Source organism: Balaenoptera musculus, chromosome X, assembly GCF_009873245.2.
Source record: "Balaenoptera musculus isolate JJ_BM4_2016_0621 chromosome X, mBalMus1.pri.v3, whole genome shotgun sequence".
Lineage (NCBI taxonomy): Eukaryota > Metazoa > Chordata > Mammalia > Artiodactyla > Balaenopteridae > Balaenoptera > Balaenoptera musculus.
The window spans coordinates 128040175-128059617 of record NC_045806.1 but is presented as its reverse complement, the minus strand read 5'-3'; the positions used below and the strand labels follow the sequence as shown (position 1 = coordinate 128059617).

Here is a 19443-nt window from a genome sequence, read left to right as displayed (position 1 = left end):
GTACACTCAAAACTACAAAACATTGCTTGAAAAATTAAAGAAGACCTAAATGAATGGAGAGACATCCTGGGTTAATGGATTGGAACACATTATTAAGATGACACTACTAACCAAAGCTTTCTACAGATTCAGTGCAATCCCTATCAAAATCCCAATGGCCATTTTTGCAGAAATGGCCAAGCTGATCTTAAAATTCATCTGTAATTGCAAGGGACCCAAAATAGCAAAAACAATCTTGAAAAAACAGTTACCGGATTCACACTTCCCAATTTCAAAACTTACTACAAAGCTACAGTAATCCAAACACTGTGGTAGTGACATAAAGATAGAATTCAAGTCCAGAAATAAGGCTATACATCTATAGTAAATTGATTTTCGATAAGGGTGCCAAGACCATTCAATGGGAAAAGAATAGTCTCTTCAACAAATAATGCTGGGAAAACTGGATAGCCACATGCAAAAGAATGAAGTCACCACACACCATATACAAAAATTAATTCAAAATAGATCAAATACCTAAATATAAGAACTAAAACTTTAAAACTCTTGGAAGAAAATATAGAGGTAAATCTTCATGACCTTGGATTTTACAAATGGTTTTTTAGATGTGAACCATAATCACAAACAACAGAAGAAAAATAGATATGAAAAGAATTCTTAAACTCAACAAAAAGACAACCAAATTTAAAAATAGGCAAAGGACTTCCATAGGCATTTCTCCAAAGAAGATATACAAATGGCCAACAAGCACATCAACACCAACATCATTAGTCATTAGAAAAATGCAAATCAAAACCACAATGAGATATTACTTCACACTTACTAGGATGGCTGTAATTTTTTTAATACAGAAAGTAAGAAGTGTTAGCAAGGATGTAGAAAAATTGGAACCCATACTGCTGATGGCAATGCAAAATAGGCAGGCACTGTAGAAACCATAGAATTACCATATGATCCCAGCAATTCTGCTACTGGGTGTGTACCCAAAAGAATTGAAAATAGGCAATTAACAAAAACTTGCAGGCAAATGCTCATAGCAGCACTATTCACAATAGCCAATGGGTGAAAATGACCCATATGTCCATCAACTGGTGGATAAACAAAGTCTGGTCTATCCATACAGCTGAATATTATTCAGCCATTACAAAACATAGACATGCTGATGCATGCTACAATATGGATGAACCTTGAAAATATGCTAAGTGAAAGAAGTCAGACACAAAAGACTACATATTGTATGATTCCATTTATATGAAATATCCAGAATAGGCAAATATAGAGAGACAGGAAACAGATTAGTGATTACCAGAGATTGGAGAGAAGGGTAAATGGGGAGTGGCTTCCTGATGGGTACTGGATTTCCTTTTGCAGTGATAGAAATATTCTGGAACTAGATAATGGTGAATGTAGTAAATGCCACTGAATTTTACAATTTAAAATGGTTAAGATGATAAATTTTATGTTATGTACATTTTACCACAATAAAAAGGAACCAGAAGACACATACATTACCATAATAAGAGTGACAAGCTGACAGGCGATTTCTAAGCAATAATGAAAATCAGAAGATAATTAATGATATCCATGTGATGCTAAAAGGAAAAATCTGAAACCTGCCCCCAAAAGAAAGAAAATCTGGTGAAATATTTTTCATGCATTTAAGCAAAAACTAAAAAAAATTTTTCAGGGACTTCCCTGGCAGTCCAGTGGTTAAGGCTCTGAGCTTACATTGCAGGGGGCCCGGGTTCAATCCCTGGTGGGGGAACTAAGATCCCGCAAGCTGTGCAGCCACAGCCAAAAAAAAAAAAATTTCCAACTTGCATGACTGATTTTACCACCCAGTAAAATCCTGCCAACATAAAAAAATGAGGATATTTATTAACCTTAGGACAGTAAATTTGGAAAATTAGGTAAAATGGATAATTTCTAGTAAATATAACTTACTCAAGAAGGAATCGAAAACCCTGAAACTCCTACAACCATTTTTTTTTATTGTCCGTGCCCCACAACTTGTGGGATCTTAGTTCCCCGACGAGGGATGGAACCTGGTCCCCCTGCGGTGGAAGTGCGGAAACTCCTACAACCTTTGAAAAATTGAATTGGTGTTCAAAAATCTTCCTACAAAGAAAACTCCAGATTCAGATGGCTATACTAAATACTCTACCAAATTTTCAAGGGAGAAATAATACCATTATTACAAAGATTCTTCCAGAAAAATGGAAAAAGCTTGTATTTACATTATCCAACTCTTTAAATGATGACAACAAATCACAACAAGGACAAGTTTATTAGAAAGGAAAATAATAGGCCAACTTTACTCATGAACATAGATCCGAAACAAAATATTAGCAATATGTATGTGTTAGATTTATCCTAGGAATGCAAGGTTGGCTTAACATTAGAAATTAATGCAATCCATCACATTAATGAACTTCAGGATTATACAGCCAATAAATGCTGAGAAAAAGATTCATAAAATTCAATATCTATTCTTAATGGGAAAATTTAACAAACTAAGACTAGTAGGGAAACTACGCAATCTGATAAAGGATATTCACAAAAATTTTACAGCAAATATACTATTTTAGGTGAAACACAGAAAGGTTTCCCTTTGAGATTAAAAATAAGATACCATTTATCTATTGCTGCATCACAGACTACCCTGAAACTTGGCCACAATTTTGTGGATCAGGAATTTAGGTTGATCTGGCTGGCTGGTTTGTCTGTGATCCATGGGGTGTCAGTGGGTATGGATGGATGGATCTACTTCCTAGATGGCTTCTTTGCTCACTTGCCTGGTATCTTGTTTCTCCTTGACCTTTTCATCCACTGATGTCTCTTCAGGGCCTCTCAGCATGGTGGTCTTAGGATAGTCACTCTTCTTACATAAAAGCTAGATTCCAAGAAACCAAGGTGGAAGCTGTCAGTCCTGTTGAACTTGGCACAGCACCACCTCTGCTGCCATACTCTATCAGCCCACAGAATCAATTGCCCACCCCAACTCAAAACAAATCAAAAGACACATGCGCCCCAATGTTCACTGCAGCAGTATTTACAATAGCCAGGACATGGAAGCAACCTAAGTGTCCAAGGACAGAGGAATGGATAAAGATGATGTGGTACATATATACAATGGAATACTACTCAGCCATAAAAAAGAATGAAACAATGCCATTTGCAGCAACATGGATGGACCTAGAGATTATCATACTAAGTGAAGTAAGTCAGACACAGAAAGACAAATATCACATGATATCACTTATATGTGGAATCTAAAAGAAATGATACAAATGAACTCATTTACAAAACAGAAATAGACTCACAGACATAGAAAATAAACTTATAGTTACCAAAGGGGAAGGGTGGGGGGAAGAGAGATAAATTAGGAGTTTGGGATTAACAGATATACACTACTATACATAAAATAGATAAGCAACAAGGATTTACTGTATAGCACTGGGAACTATATTCAGTATCTTGTAATAACCTATAATGGAAAATAATCTGGAAAAATATATATATATATAACTGAATCACTTTGCTGTATATCTGAAACTAACACAATATTGTAAATCAGCTATACTTCAATTTAAAAAAAAAAACAAGGGAATTCCCTGGAGGTCCAGTGATTAGGACTTGGTGCTTTCACTGCAGTGGCCTGGGTTCAATCCCTGGTCGGTAAGCTAAGATCCCGCAAGCTGCGTGGCACGGCCAAAAAAAAAAGTCAAAATACACCTACCTCTCCATGGGAGGAGTATCAAAAAAATTCATAGCCATCTTTGATCTGCCCCGTCCACTTTTATTAAAAACTGTATTGGAGGTCCTAAGCAATGCAGTAAGGTAAGAAAAAGAAATAAAATGTATTAGGATTGGGAAAAAAAACTCTCATAATATGTGGAAGATACGATGGCATACATAGAAAATCCAAAAGAATCTATCTATCTAAATTATTAGAATTACTAAGATAAGTTTGCAAGCTTGCTGAAAACAAAATCAATAGAAAATTTTATTGTATTTCTACATGCCAGAAACAAATAGAAAGATAATTTAAAATAGCATTTTAAAATTCCAAATACTGAGTTGTACATTCTCATTAAATAATGGCAGCTGCCTAAATCTCTCCATACAGCCTTCAAAAACCATCTGTCTATCTAACTATCTCTCTGTAGATATATTTTAAAATTGCAAATAAAACCACCCATAACTCACAGAATAACTAGAAGACAAAGAATACCATAACTTTCAGTGGTGGAAATTAAGTGTTCTGGAAAAGCAAAAATGAGTCACAAAATCACAAGACATATCTTCCTATCCCATCTGTTACAGAAATTGCACTTCTCTTTATCAACAGTAGAGGGTGCTTGTGGACTAAGAAACCTAACAAGCCACCCAAACCTCTTATCTCTGACTACATATTGTAAAATCACCTCATTGCTGTGATGAATGAACAGAAAATAGCAGATGAGGTAAAAGGTATTATTCTTTTATTTTTTTTAAATTTATTTATTTACTTATTTATTTTTGGCTGCGTTGGGTCTTTGTTGCTGCAACCGGGCTTTCTCTAGTTGTGGTGAGCGGGGGCTACTCTTCGTTGTGGTGCGCGGGCTTCTCATTGCGGTGGCTTCTCTTGTTGTGGAGCACGGGCTCTAGGCACACGGGCTTCAGTAGTTGTGGCTCACGGGCTCAGTAGTTGTGGCTCACGGGCTCTAGAGCACAGGCTCAGTAGTTGTGGCGCATGGGCTTAGTTGCTCCGCGGCATGTGGAATCTTCCCAGACCAGGGATCGAACCCATGTTCCCTGCATTGGCAGGCGGAGTCTTAACCACTGTGCCACCAGGGAAGTCACAAAGGTATTATTCTTGATTTTTCACTTCCTCCTTTTTTGAAAACTCCATTGACTTTGGGCTTCACAGTAGGACTCATGTTGACCAATGCAGTGTAAGTAGACGTGATATAAACCACTTTCCAACAGAAGCTTTCAATGTGATCGTGTGTTTGGCTCAGTCTCTGGTGCCTCTGCTCTCTGCCATGAGATAAAAATGTCCAAGCTGAGAAGACATGGTGTACGTGAGCCTTGGCCTAGAGCAGAGCCTAAGCCAACCCAGAACAGTCTTGGTTTCCAAATACCATTTCCTAGTAAAAGGAACCTGGGCTCCTTAGAGATTCCAAGACCAGAGCCAGGAAACTGCCAGGTGTTACTGGAACATCTTGGAGTCCATTATCATCATCAAAATATAAAGGGAGAGGAGACGTTCTTCTCCACAGAAGAATTCCAGGTAATAAATGTAGAAGACATGACAAAATTAAGAAACCAACCATCAATACAGTATATAATACTTGTAAGGAACTTCAGTAGATACTAAAACCATTGGATGAAAGCTTAATGTGGAACCGAATATTTACACAGTCTCAAAGTCCAACCCCACAGATTGTTAGGTAAGGGAAGTTATTACCTTTATAAAAGAGAGATCTGGTGGACATCACCTTAACTAAGGGTCAAACTCTGGAGGAATCAGCATCATGTGTCCTCTGATGTGATATGGTGGGAAAGACACATCACCTAGTTAATATTCTCACTAAAGATGTTGAACTGAAATCTAATAATAAGAAAACAGTCACACAAATTTAGAATGTGGGACATTCTACAACGCAATGGTCCTAGACTTTTTTTAAAATTTTTATTTATTTATTTTTATTTATTTATGGCTGTGTTGGGTCTTCGTTTCTGTGCAAGGGCTTTCTCTAGTTGTGGCAAGCGGGGGCCACTCTTCATCGCGGTGTGCGGGCCTTCTTACTATCGCAGCCTCTCTTGTTGCGGGGCACAGGCTCCAGACGCGCAGGCTCAGCAACTGTGGCTCACGGGCCCAGTTGCTCCGCGGCATGTGGGATCCTCCCAGACCAGGGCTTGAACCCGTGTCCCCTGCATTGGCAGGCAGACTCTCAACCACTGCGCCACCAGGGAAGCCTGTCCTAGACTTTTTTAAATGTCAACATCATGAAGGACAGAAAAAGACCAGAGACTAGGCGTCTGTTGTAGATTAAAGGAGATTTAAGTGTTCCTTGTATTATTCTTTCAGTTTCTTGAGGGGAAAGATCAAGGAATAAGTCTAGCAGAAGATGCACAAGCCCCCAAAGTATGCCACAAATATTTATCCAAGAATCTCTTTTGTTTCCTGCAAGTTTTATCAAACACACAAACTTTAACAAATGTTTATAGTATATTTGCTATGTATATACTATATATATTGTACGTGTGGAAGGTCAGTGACCAAGGTCTCTGCTGTCATGGAACCGACATTTGGTGGTGAAAACAAAGGAAATGGTCAATAAGCAGGTAAACAGATAAATGAGAAGATTCTGAATGGTGTAAAGGAAATGAACAAGAGGAGATTTAGAGTCAACAAGAGTCCTGTTTCAGAGATAACACTTAAAGTGAGACCCAAAGGCTTGGCAGGTTGAAGTATTTGGGAGTAAAATATCATGATGTTTACAACTTCCTTGAATTAGTTGGGAAAGTGGGTGAGAAGATTCCAGAGGGAAGCCATAGCTGGAAGCACGGCCTCCACAGGAGGTTAGCAAGGGTGCTCTTAATTCTAGATGTCACAACCACTTTCCCAGGTACAGAGGCAGGGGACCGAGTCATCCAGTCACCTCCCAGGGTTCAATCCTGAACTACCAGAAGCGTGGATCCCTCAATTGGAAGTGAAAAAAAGCGTGCGTGCTGGGCGATGGGCATTGGGGTGGGTGCCCATGAGGGGGCGGAGCTTAGGGAAAGTTACAGACCAAGCAGGAGGCCAAGGGACTTGGGGAGCCTTGGTGGGGGGGGTGTATAAACATAACTCTTTTCCTGTCAACCAACAAATGCTACCTCTCCTCTTTCAGATTTTTCAGGGAAATCAAGACTCCTTCACACCCGTGGTGAACGCTCTAGACCCCCCGCTGTTTACCCGCTTCCTTCGAATTCACCCGCAGAGCTGGGCGCACCACATCGCCCTGAGGCTGGAGCTTCTGGGCTGCGAGGCGCAGCAGCAGTACTGAGGCCTGGTCTCTCCTTCCTGGCCCCGGGCCCTTTCCTGATTTGGGTCCAGCATCCCTCTGAGCCCGCCCTCCAGGTCACTCCTGCCCCCACGCTGCCCATGGTGCCATCGTTTTTCTATGTATTTCAACTCCTCAGTCCCGGCAGATATGCCCTGAAGCCTCCCAAATCAATCGTCATGTGTCCTTCGTTCTCTGGGGCTGTTGCATCCAATTTACCTCTTGCGCATTTGCTGTGGCCGCTCCCAGATTGTTCCTTCCTTCCAAGGTAATCAGGCAAAAAGCAATGAGGAAACTCAGCTGGAAAGCATTCTCCTCCGGACACGGCCACCACTTCCTCCTCTGTGGTGACCAAGAAAGGTCATGATCATACTAGGCTTCTAAAGGACATATTTTTAATATTTCCACAGAAAAATGAGGAAAATCCATGGCTCTCTGGGATAGGAGATACAACATTGTAATTCTAATCATGCACTCATTTTACTCCCTTCTCAGCTAATTTCCTGCTGAAACAACACAACAAAATGTACCAGGAAATTCTGTTCCCTAACTGCCCAAGAGGAACCCCCACCTCACCCCATCCCTGACAGATAAGGTTGGGAATGGTTTACTGTCCTGTAAAAGTCCATTAAGGTTAGAGGTTAATTTACAGAAATCAATAAGGTGATATGGTTTGACTCCTTGTAAAAGGTTAACCACTTTTATGTCTAACTTAATCATCTTGTTTTGGCATTCTTTTCCCATTGACCACATACATCTTTATTTTTCAAATGCTCTTGGAACCAGCTCTTTTGTCTTCCCGCTGGTTTCCTCAATAATCAGTTAAACAAAACATTGACATGTGAAAACAAATGCCTTTGAGAGTTGTGCTTTTATACTGGAAATAAAAATGTGAACAATGAAATTTTATAATTTATGAGGTGAAGCTAACTTAAAAAGTTAGAAATGGAGCCTTGATCCAGTAGCAGAGGGAGAGATTCTTAACCTTGACATCCATTAGCACCAGAAGGAGTAAAGGCAGTAGTCTGGGCTCTGGCCCATCCCACAAACCCCCCTTTTATAAGTTTTCTAGAGGTTGTGACCAACCAGAATCCGGGAGAGGCTGCAGCAGAATGTAGTGAACCTAATGTGAGAAATGCTGTACTTGCATCGCCCACATCTCCTGGGATCCCTTTTACGAGTTCAGTGTTTGCAATCATACTCCAGCTGGTTTGGCTAATGGGGGACCTGTATTCAGAAACCTACGAGACCCTGATGAAGATGACACAGATGGACAAATATACTGTGTTCATGGATTGGAAAAATTAATATTCTTAAAATGACAATGCTACCCAAGGCAATCTACAGATTTAATGCAATCTTTATCAAAATACCAATGGCATTTTTCCAGAATCAGAACAAACAATTCTAAAATTTATATGGAAATACAAAAGACCCTGAACAGCCAAAACATCTTGAGAAACAAGAACAAAACTAGAGGAATCATGCTCCCTGACTTCAGACTGTATTACAAAGCTACAGTCATCAAAACAGTATGGTAATGGCTCAAAAACAGACAAAAACAGACACATAAACCAATGGAACAGGATAGACAGCCCAGAAATAAACCCACACACCTATGGTCAATTAATCTACGACAAAGGAGACAAGAATATACAATGAAGAAAAGACAGTCTCTTCAATAAGTGGTGCTGGGAAAACTGGACAGCTACATGTAAAAGAATGAAATTAGAACATTTCCTCATACCATATACAAAAATAAACTCAAAGTGATATAATTATTTTGGAAAACAATCTGGCATTATCTACAAAAGTTGAGCATAAAGATAACCTGTGGCAACTCTGTTGGGTAATGACCTAGACCCAGAACTGCCATGTGAACCAAGAGACAGGGCAGCACTACCCATAACACTTCCAAACTGGAAACAACCCTTATTGCATATATTTCCTAGTGGCTCACTTTAATTGCAGTAGAGTAATCCATTATATAATATATATCACAATTTATTTATCCATTGTTTTTCTGACTGATTCATTTATGCCAGTTCTTCTATGGAGCTGATCATCCTTTTTAAAAAATTGATTTGTAAGAGTTCTTTGTATGTTAAGGACATTAACCTATTATCTGTCATATATGTTGTGGAATTTTTCACCTAATTTGTCATTAATCTTTTATCTTTCTTTACAATGTTTTGCTGTATGAAAGCTTTACATTTTTATGCAATAAATTTATCATTATTTTCACCTATGGCTTTGGGGTTTTATGACATGCTCAGAGTAGCTTTTTTCACCCCAAGATTACAAAAAACTCCACTCGTGTTTTATCCCAATATGTATATGGTTTTATTTTTGTTTAGTCCTTGATCCATCTAGAATTTATTTTTGTGTGTATGGCTCTCACTCCAGTCAGTGCATCCGAATGAATAGCCAGTCATCACGTTAAACCATCTCTTTTTCCCCACTGAAATGAAATGCCACCTTTATCATCTATTCAAATCCCATACATACACTATTTGAAGGTGCAGTAGATACCACGTGGCAAACAAAATATCTTAGAAATCTTCAAGCCCAAGAGGATATGGCTACCATGAGGATGGATTTCAGTATCAACACAAATGTTTATGCATAGACAGAAGAAAACGTCTGTATACTTAGCTGTCAAATAGAGGGAGACTGGGGGCGAGTCAAATGCAGTAGATGATATCATAAGGAGGAGTAGAATTCTATTTGGAACTTCAGAAACCTTAAAGGAAGACTCTGGCCAGCTTCTTCTGAAAACGGAGGCCTGATTCACTGGCTTCTTTGCCACCTTACCTGACACAGGTCTCAACAGTGGATGAGAGTGTCAGTTCTAAATGTCTTAAGTAATAGAAAGCTCAAATAGGAGTTTATTTTTCTCAGACCTAGTAGTTGAGAGGTGGGCAGATAGAGGTGTTGGTTTAGTGGCTTAAAATTGTCAGAGCCAGAATAGATGTCATTTTCTTGGCCTTTTCCTTGTGTCCATTGCCTGATGGTCACAGGATGGCTCCTCCAACCCCAGGTAACACTTAAAGAATGTTCAAGGCAGCACAAAGGGAAAATGGTAGCGCCATTTCTTTTATCAAGACAGCAGAAAATCTTCCCGGAAGCCACCCATCAGATGTCCATTATGCTTCAGTGTCCAACACTATGTCCCATAGCCATTGTTAGCAGCAAGGCTGGCTGGGAGAAGGCGGATTCAGCTTTTCTAGCCTCTCTGGTGGCATGTAATAAGTGAAAAGGGGGTGGTGATGACAGGCAATGAACAATATCTGCCCAAATTCACCACCCATTCATTCATTCAAAACATATTTATTGAGCACCTGAACAGCCTATGTGAACAAAACAGAGAGGAGCACGTGTGGCTTGTTCCAGAGGAAATGAGGCTGAGGTGGAGTGATCAAGAGTAGATAATAGGACATGAGTTCAGGGAAGTCAGTAGGACACTACCTGACTTACAACAAAGTGAGATCTCTTTGGCTGTTCAGTGGCAGCAAGCAGGAAGCTACGAACTCCTGTGACTGCAGAACTTCTGGGCCACCGCCACCCCCATGATGGACTGTGCCCCCTTATCCACTGAAATTCATACCTGGTTAACCATTTATACTGCTTATTTGCTGATTCAGTAATAAACCCAACTCAAAACAAAACAAAACGAAAAGGATGTGGGACTGAAAAAGCAGAGTCAAAGATGACACCACAGGGTTTGGCCTGAACAACTTAAAGAGTTTCCACTAATTGAGCTGGAAAAGCCCGAAGGGGGATGTGGTTTAGGAGGGGATGTCAGGTACCTGATCCGACGGAGCACAGTCAATTTCTGTCTTGTGTCGTTTTGTTTCTTGAAGGCGGGATGGTTTTTGCTTTGGAAACTGGCTGTGTTCAGGACTCAACAGTGGCAGTCAGTGAATTTTTCTTGTGTTCATAATAGCTTTAGTTTTGCAATAAAAACTAAACCACCATTTTCTGACTTTTCAGACAGAGCTGCCTTGGGACAAGCCAAGGAAAAAGCCATCTCCCCTCGGTGCAGGCCCTCGGGAGAGCCCATGGAACCCCCGAAACTGCTGTGCTCTCTGACTTGCCTCTTGTTGGAAACTGTCGCTTTGTCTCTGTCACCTTTATCTGCCTTCGGAATACAAGACCAGGATGGATTGGAACCACGCTCAAGGGGTGTGTTTGCTGTTACGATGAATGTTCCTATCTTCATAGGACGTAAGATTCCTGTCTCAGGTCAGGAAAGACTGATTCTGTATTTAAAAATAATGTTCGCAGGAAAGCAAAGTATTTCTGGTTTGGTTCAACAAGCATGAACCCACTAAGCCAAAGCCATAGGTGTCAACCTTCCGTGAAATATGACAAATGCTCCCTGAGGACAAAGGGATAATTAAAGTTGTTTGGGGGGAGGGGTCAAGAAGGACTTCAGAAAGGAAGCGAAATTTAAGCTAAAGCTGATGAGCCAGTGACCCGTGGCTTAGGTGCTCCCAAAGCCCAGCGTGGTGCTCAGTTCCTTCCCATCTCTGGAAAGGGTATCATTGTGAGTGGTGAACCCTCCTGACTTCACGCCACAGACACTTCTGTTTGCCCTGCCTCTTCCCTCTGAGCCTCCTTCTGCCAGCCGCCCGGCCTCCTCCTCCTCCTCTTGGTGCCACTGGGGCAGGTGGCCATCTCCTTTCTCCTCACGGGACACAGGGCGCTCAGCCCCCCGAACACCCTCTAGGCAACAGCATGGTGTCTGTTAAGGCGTGCTCCTCGCTCACAGTGTACCCCATTGATTCACAGAGACCTCCAAACAACCTTTAAGCGATCTGGGGCGGAGATTATTGCTCCTATTTGACATACAAGGAGGAAAAGATGATATCTATCTGAGGATACCTTTTTTTTCCCCAAAAGTGTATTCCTTTAATCTCTTAGCACAGCAAAGTTGTTAGGAATATGGGCCCTGGGCAACTATAAGAACCTGAGATCTGGGACAACTATTTGAACTTGAACCAGGTTTGAAATCCCAGCTTCATCACTTAGCCTCTCCTCAGTGACTGTCTATGCTCTTCCTGCAGAAACTTCCAGGTCCTGGCTGAGCAACTTCAGTGATTACCTGTGGGATCTCATCAGGAGCTCCATCCCTACAGCTGCCATTTTTGCTTTTCTGATCATTTCAGCAATCATGGGGACCCTCTGCTGCCTCACGTAAGCTGCTGGGGGGAGGAGAGGGGGAACCGAGGGAGAGGCAGGAACGGCCAAGTTCCACACCAGCCTGCGCATCTGTAACTAAGGGAAAGTTTTGAGGAAGGTGATTGTGGGAACACCACTCTGAAAGTCCGTGTGTCCCCCTTTGAAAAAGTCTCCTGCATGTTCTCTTTTTTTCTCCAACCCACCCCCTACGTTTCCAACCACTGACATGTGATGTTTAAAGACCAGTGTTTGCAACTGATCTTTTTTTTTTCTTATACTAACTTCATTAACTCCTAATTATCCTTCCCTTTAGTTTAGGAACTATACATGGAAAACATATGATTAACTTTTCAATTGCCTGAAAATTTGCCGAAATATTTATTATTAAATCATATGAAGCCAAAGAGATTCCTGAAATAGCTAACAAAATACTTCAGCTTAGCTAGAAAAGCCTGAATTTTATTAATTCAATCAGTATTTACTAAGAGATGACCACTTGCCTGTCTCTGTCCTGATTACTAGAGACAGAGAAATAAGACAACTGAACAATTACAACCTGGTGGCTCAGGGCTGTTCAAACTGCGCAATCTAATAAAGTGGCTGAGGTCAAAGATCAGGTGAAGGGTGTGGCATCCCCACCTAAGGCTCCTGATAACCTCAAAACGACCACAGATCAAGAACCATGTCTAGGAAACAAACTTGGATATGGTTCCTGGCACCTGGAACTGACAGGAGCCAAACAGAACTAAATGAGCTATTCATTGTTTGAGCCGTACAGCAGTATTCGGACCTCTGATCGGCCATGAGAAGCACATGGGCTCTGAAGGCCCCTAGGAGGGCCTGCTCCCGACACTTGCTTCAGGTACAGCCACAGAGAATGGTGGACCGGGGGAGCCTCCTGGAGGATGGGCCACAGGCCAGGGAGCTCCTCCTTACAGGAGGAAGAGCTGGGCGTGATCAGTGCTGACCAGCAGGATTCCAGAATTGCTACAGAGCAGGGACTGCTGTAGGCCTCCCAGTCTTCCTCTTTTCAACGGGGAGCGTTTACGGCGGTTGCCCTCTTCCTGCTCCATCACTGTATGGGGCGGGGGTGGGGAGTGGAAGCTGGAGATCAGGGGCACATGGTCTATTTCGGTTCAAAGCTCTCTTAACCAAGAAGAGCCACACCCAGACTTGAGAGAACCAGATACGCGGGAAGCAGACTGTGTGTCGGGAGTGTTGTGTGCAGGGTATTATCAGGGATCAACGCCTGCCGGGCGCAGGGGCAGGAAGGGAGAAGCTGAACCGCCTTGCAAGCCCTGCAAGGCCTCGGGTGACCCCCTTCAGAGTTGTCCCTCCCCCACCGCAGGAAGTACAGGCTCTGTGTTCACCAACCCTGTTCCCTCTTCCCAAGCACAGAGGAAGACTGCATTTCCCAACTAAAGAAGCCAGGACTCAAGTCAACATACATTTGATTCGCTATCTTTTAAATCACTGTTGCTCAAACTCTGGCCAGCAGGCTGGCTGCATCAGAAACATCTGAGGCTTTGGTGAAACACGCACACACAGAGGGACTTCTGCGAAGACAGGCAGGCAACATGCCGAGAGAAATATTTCCTTCTGTGAAGTAAATGGCTCAGCCTGGGGAGAAAAACCAGTAAACCCTTGCTGGGAACAAGCAAGGACAGTAAGAGCAAAACAAAATAAAACATGGATGACAAAATATAAAGGGATCCAAAAAGCTGGCACTATTAAATAGAGATAAACAAAGACCTTAGTGAAAGTAAGATTAGAGAAAAAAAATGATAGATGCAGGAGACATAATTAATTTTTTGGTAGAAAACAACCAAAATAATTCAACAGAAGAAAACACTTCAAGGCATAATTTTTTTAAATATTGCAAAATTAAAGGAAGGTTTGAGTCTCTAGTCATACGGGGTGCACATAGTAGACGCCGAATAATACTTATTTTTTATGAATACATTTCACAGTCAGGATTGCAAACAGTTTCTCTGTGCCTCTTTATTCACCCTCTATAACCATTAGCGGTGGCCGTAAGGAAGGCTTAGGCTAGCTGCTACCTGAGGAAATCAGCATGGAAGCCTGGCTAACCTCTCAGGGCCCTGGCAAGTACGCAAAAACACACGTATTCAATCTAACGAATTTCTAGTACGGTTTATACTAGTGAAAAAATAGAACCAACTTAAATGATTCTTGGCTGGTTAAAGAAAGCAGTGAACATTCATACGAGTACTACACAGTCACCAAAACGTTGCTGTAGAAGGGTAATCACATGGAATCAGATTCATGAAATACTGCTGAGTGGAAAAACGTTGCTGTAGAAGGGTAATCACATGGGATCAGATTCATGAAATACTGCTGAGTGGAAAAAAGCAGATTATAACAGAGGATATACAATTTCACCCAATTTGTTGTGAAAAGCTATATGTACAGGGAAACAAACTTTTAAGGACCTAACGAAAGATTTAGACATTGGTCATCTCCTTGTGATAGTGCATAGGTGACTTTAATTATCACTATGTTGTTGTTATGTAGTTTCATGTTTATTTTTGTCTGTCTGCCCTTTCCAATCTTTCCACAACAAAACGTATTGTTTAATTAGTAAGTTTTTTAAGAGAAACTTTAAAAACAAAAAAAGAAAAACTATCTGATCACACTCCAATACCACACTCTTACTCTTACTTTCTCAAGTCATGAAAGCATTTTTGCAATATGAAATTACTTGGTTCATGTTAAGAAAAGAAGCTGTCCAAAATCCTATCTTGGAAAAGGTGATGTAACTACAAAGTAGCTCTGTGCAGACCAAGACAGTGTACTGGAATTTAAACTCAGTTCAGCAGTCGTCATTTTCTCTTCCTTTCCCAGTATCCTCATAGGTGAACCAGTCCAGTGAAGTACTAGAAGATTCCAAGAGAGTGCAGAGTGTGCTATTTGTGTGCATTGAGGAAGTATCTATCAGGTAAAATGAAATTGTCTTCCATCTTAAACTACCTTTGCTTTTATTTTCTCCTTTAAAACATGCAATTGAAAAAGCGATAGTAGACTTATTACTGTTTTAATTATAAAATAATACATACTTATTTGAAAAAATTTCATAAAATATAGAAAGAAGAAAAAGTACCCATCATTCTAGCACCCAGAAATAAACATTGTTTACATCTTGGTGTATCTCCTTTCAATCTTTTTTCTATGCTTATACTACCAGTTTCCTAAAATTTGTTACCTGAAACAATAGTTCTGTTTTAATAAACGTTATGACACAATAGGGCTTTGTGGCCAATTAAGTTGGAGAGATGCTGAATTAAACAAATTTAAACATATTTCCTTCACTGTATGACATATCGTGGCTATCTTTCCATATCAGGAAGTGTTGCATAATATTCCTTGCAGTGGATTCGACAGAAGTCGTTTAAGCACCCCCCATATAATAATAATTTAGGGTGTTTGTACTTGTTCACTATTACAAATGTAATGCAGGTGGTAGTTTTACACGTTATTCATTTGCTTTCCCCTTTGCCGTTCTGGGTTGGAAATCATTCACTCCGTGGGCACTATTGAACACCTCCTGTTCTGGGCAGGTAACAAAACAAACACCAAGCCTGGCTCGGGTGGAGGGCACAGCAGGGCCAGGGGCCTCAGAAAGCATCTGGGCTCTACTGGGAGCCAACAGAAAGCAGGGAGCAGAGAAGGGACGTCATTTGATGGGTGTTTTTAAAGGGTCATCTCAGTTGCCATGTTGAGAAGGTCAGAAGCAGGGAGACCAGCCGGGAGGTTTACCGAAATCCAGGTGAGAGACAGTTTCGTTGGGACCAGGGTGGGAGTCGGCGGAGTTGCAGGAAGAGTCGGAATCCAGACAGAGGGTGAAGGAAGAGGATCAGGATTCGGTTATGGGTTGGGTGAGGTGTGGGAAAGGGAGGCTTTGGGGATCCCTCCCGGACTTGGGGCCTAAGCACGCGCAGGGATGGGGTTAGGAATCTACTGCCTGAAAGATGCGAAGAGGAAGAAAGACCGAATGGATGTTCTCATTGACACGGAGGTGAGATCCAGCCACACACCCTTTGTCCCACACTCCACACAGCAGGAGGAGACCATCCTCTGACCAAACTTGAAGTGACAGTTTAACTTATCAGCTTGCACTAACCTTTAAATCAGATTGGACGTTTACTTAAATTTCCCCCCCACTACTCAGCACATGGGAGCTGGGGAGGGAAGTCTAAGTAACAATGAAAAGAAGAGCTGCATCCTTACACACATCTTTATAGTCTTTATATCTTGCCCAGCTTGTTCCTTAAGACAAACTGCTGAACGTGCAGTTGTTGGGTCACAGGCTGGGAGCATGTTAAAGCCTCACGCTGGTCCACGTAGCGCTTGTACAGAGTTTCCAGGTTCTGCTCGAAGCTCACAGCCCTCCCTCCTCCTACTCTCTTGAACATTGCGTTGTTTCCTTGGTTTTCTTTATATTTTTGCCAGTTATGCTTGGCAATATATTACTTAATTTTGCTTGTATTTTAAAAATTCCTGAAGTATCCCTAGGCTTGGTGCCCCAGAATTTTTAAGCTTCTTTTTCTTTTTATAAATGTATTTATTTATTTATTTTTGGCTGCATTGGGTCTGTAATCCCCATCCTGTCTCCTCACGCCAGAGCCCTGCCTCTTTTTAAACTATAAAAACTAAATCATAGGCATGCATTCTCCTGTGATTTTCTTATTTTGTGTTTTGAGATTCATCCACGTGGATGCCTGTAGCCCATTTCCACCCAACTGTATGAAAAGATCTCCAATCATTTACACCATCGACTGTAGACGGACATCTGTACTGTTTCCTGTCTTTTTTATTCTAAATATTACTGCATGTCTTGTAGTGTACAAGTGCAAGAGTTCCTCTGAAGACTATCACACTGTGACTGACTTTCTGAGTCAAAGGCACCAATTATTAAATACATCCACATCCTTGAGAAGATGCAGCATCACCAGTCTTTCAATTTTTTGCCAAGCTGGCGGATAAGTAATGGTATCTTATTGTTTTCTTACTTTGCATTTCCCCGATAACTGATGAGATGGAAGACCTTTTCATGTGTTTATAGGACATTTGTCTTTCTCGTCTATGAATTTTGCCCATTTTTCTAATTTTAGTTTCAGTTATTCCTTATTGATCAGTAGGAATTCTTTCTATACTCTGTATACTAATATTTTGTAGGCTAAAGATGTGGAAAATATCTTCCCTCAGTTTGAGGATTGTATTTTCATTCTCGATATGATGTATTTTGATCAGCAGAAGTGCTTATTTTATTTTATTTTATTTATTTATTTTTTAACATCTTTATTGGAGTATAATTGCTTTACAATGGTGTGTTAGTTTCTGCTTTATAACAAAGTGAATCGGCTATACGTATACATATATCCCCATAGCCCCTCCCTCTTGCGTCTCCCTCCCACCCTATCCCACTCCTCTAGGTGGTCACAAAGCACCAAGCTGATCTCCCTGTGCTATGCGGCTGCTTCCCACTAGCTAGCTGTTTTACATTTGGTAGTGTATATATATCCATGCCGCTCTCTCACTTTGTCACAGCTTACCCTTCCCCCTCCCCATATCCCCAAGTTCATTCTCTAGTAGGTCTCTGTCTTTATTCCCGACCTAGAGTCTGTCATACAGAGTGAAGTAAGTCAGAAAGAGAAAAACAAATACCGTATGCTAACACATATATATGGAATCTAAGAAAAAAAAAAAAAGGTCATGAAGAACCTAGGGGTAAGAAGTGCTTATTTTAATGTAGTGCGATTTGGCAATCATTTTCCTCTGCGTAAGTGCTTTTCTACCCCAGAGTCATAAAGGATGTCTCCTATATTGTCTTCTAAAAGTTTTATAGTTTTGCCTTTCACCTTTAAGTCCTTCAGCTACTCGGAATAAATTTTTGTATGGTGTGAGGTAAAGTCTAATTTCATTTTTTAAAAACACTGTGAAAAACTATATTTTTCCAGTCATGAACTTTGAACTGAATTTGTGTGCCTCGAGGCAGTTCTAGGAATTGAGAAAAGCAGATAGCTGCAATAAATTCCAAGGAGCAAAGCCTGGTTCTGAGCGCTGAGCACCCTGAGCTGGAACCGGCCGACCAGAAAAAGGCATGGGAATGTCGAAAAAAAGACCGGCTGCATGACCATGCATCCTCTGAGTCAGCCGACTTGCCCTCCCAGTACTTTTCCACCCTGAGCTCTGCCTCGACAAAAACTTTAACTACATTTTGCTCGAGGACTCACTCCCTCTGAAGTTCTCCGACTGCAGTAGTTTAGATAGCGTGTTTGCCTTCACCTGTAACCAGTCTCGGTTTCTGTTTTGATCCTATGGATCCCCAGTTGCCCTTACTGCAAGCGTGTCCTTTCCCTACTGCTCTGCAGTGCCTCTTGTCATGTCACCATTTCTCCTCTCTCTTCTGTTCCAATGGTCTATTTGTCTATTTCTGTGCCCATACCATGCTCTCCTAATTAACATAGTTTTGTTATAAGTCTTGCAATCTAGAAGGCAGTTCCCCCACATTGTTCTTCTAGAGTGCTTTGGCAATTCTTGTTCTTTACAAGTCCACACATATTTTAAAATTAGATTATCAAGTTTCACAAAACCTATCCCTGAAGCGGGATTGCTGGCTCAGGAGGTAGTGTTCAGTTTTATGAGATAATGCAAAACTGTTCTCCTAAATAGTACTGCCAACAGCAGTACTCCCAGCAGAAATATTCAAGAACTCATATGGATTCACATCTTCTCCAACACTTGATATTGTTAGACATTTAAATTTTTGATAATTGAATGGAGGTGCAGTGGTATTTCATTGCGGTCTGATCACTAATGAGGTTGAACATCTGTTCATTTGTTTATTGTTCACGTGTGTTTCTCCATCTGTGAAATGTTTATTCGTGTTTTTTACTCATTTATCTGCTGGATTGTTTGTGTTTTCCTTATTAATTTGTAGACCTTTATATATTCATAATAGGAATTCTTCGTCAGTTGTGTGTATTGAAAATATTTTCTGCAAAAGCACAACTGGTCTTTTTTGCTTTTTAGTTTGTCTTTTGATGAGTAAAAGTTCTTAATGCTAAAGTCAAACTGATCAATATTGTTTTATAGTCAATGGTTTGTCTGCATTGTTTAAGAAATCTTTCTCTATCCCGAAGTCTAAAAGTTCTTCACTGCTGTTTTCTGTCAAGAGCTTTAAAGTTGTGTTTTTGACACAGAA

At 41.0% G+C, this 19443-nt stretch overlaps 2 protein-coding genes across 5 annotated transcripts in view; both read left to right on the top strand.

Moving 5' to 3' along the window:
• Window positions 1-8405, top strand: part of F8 (coagulation factor VIII) — a 121203-nt gene extending 112798 nt beyond the window's left edge. For 2 of the 4 annotated variants that reach the window (XM_036839703.1, XM_036839705.1), the window contains one exon: window positions 6882-8405. In XM_036839703.1, coding sequence (XP_036695598.1) covers window positions 6882-7037 — 156 coding nt within the window. In that variant the 3' untranslated portion in view covers window positions 7038-8405. Of the gene's footprint in view, window positions 1-4326; window positions 4474-6881 lie in introns of all 4 variants that reach the window. The other 2 variants (XM_036839704.1, XM_036839706.1) reach the window with 2 other exon arrangements.
• A 2347-nt stretch (window positions 8406-10752) lies between these two features.
• Window positions 10753-17157, top strand: SMIM9 (small integral membrane protein 9). The gene is made up of 6 exons (XM_036841017.1): window positions 10753-10839; window positions 11028-11219; window positions 12104-12233; window positions 15084-15177; window positions 15936-16005; window positions 17080-17157. The coding sequence occupies exons 1-4, from the start codon at window positions 10833-10835 to the stop codon at window positions 15109-15111; spliced, it is 357 nt and encodes a 118-aa protein (XP_036696912.1). The 5' UTR covers window positions 10753-10832; the 3' UTR covers window positions 15112-15177; window positions 15936-16005; window positions 17080-17157.
• The last annotated feature ends 2286 nt before the right edge of the window (window positions 17158-19443 follow it).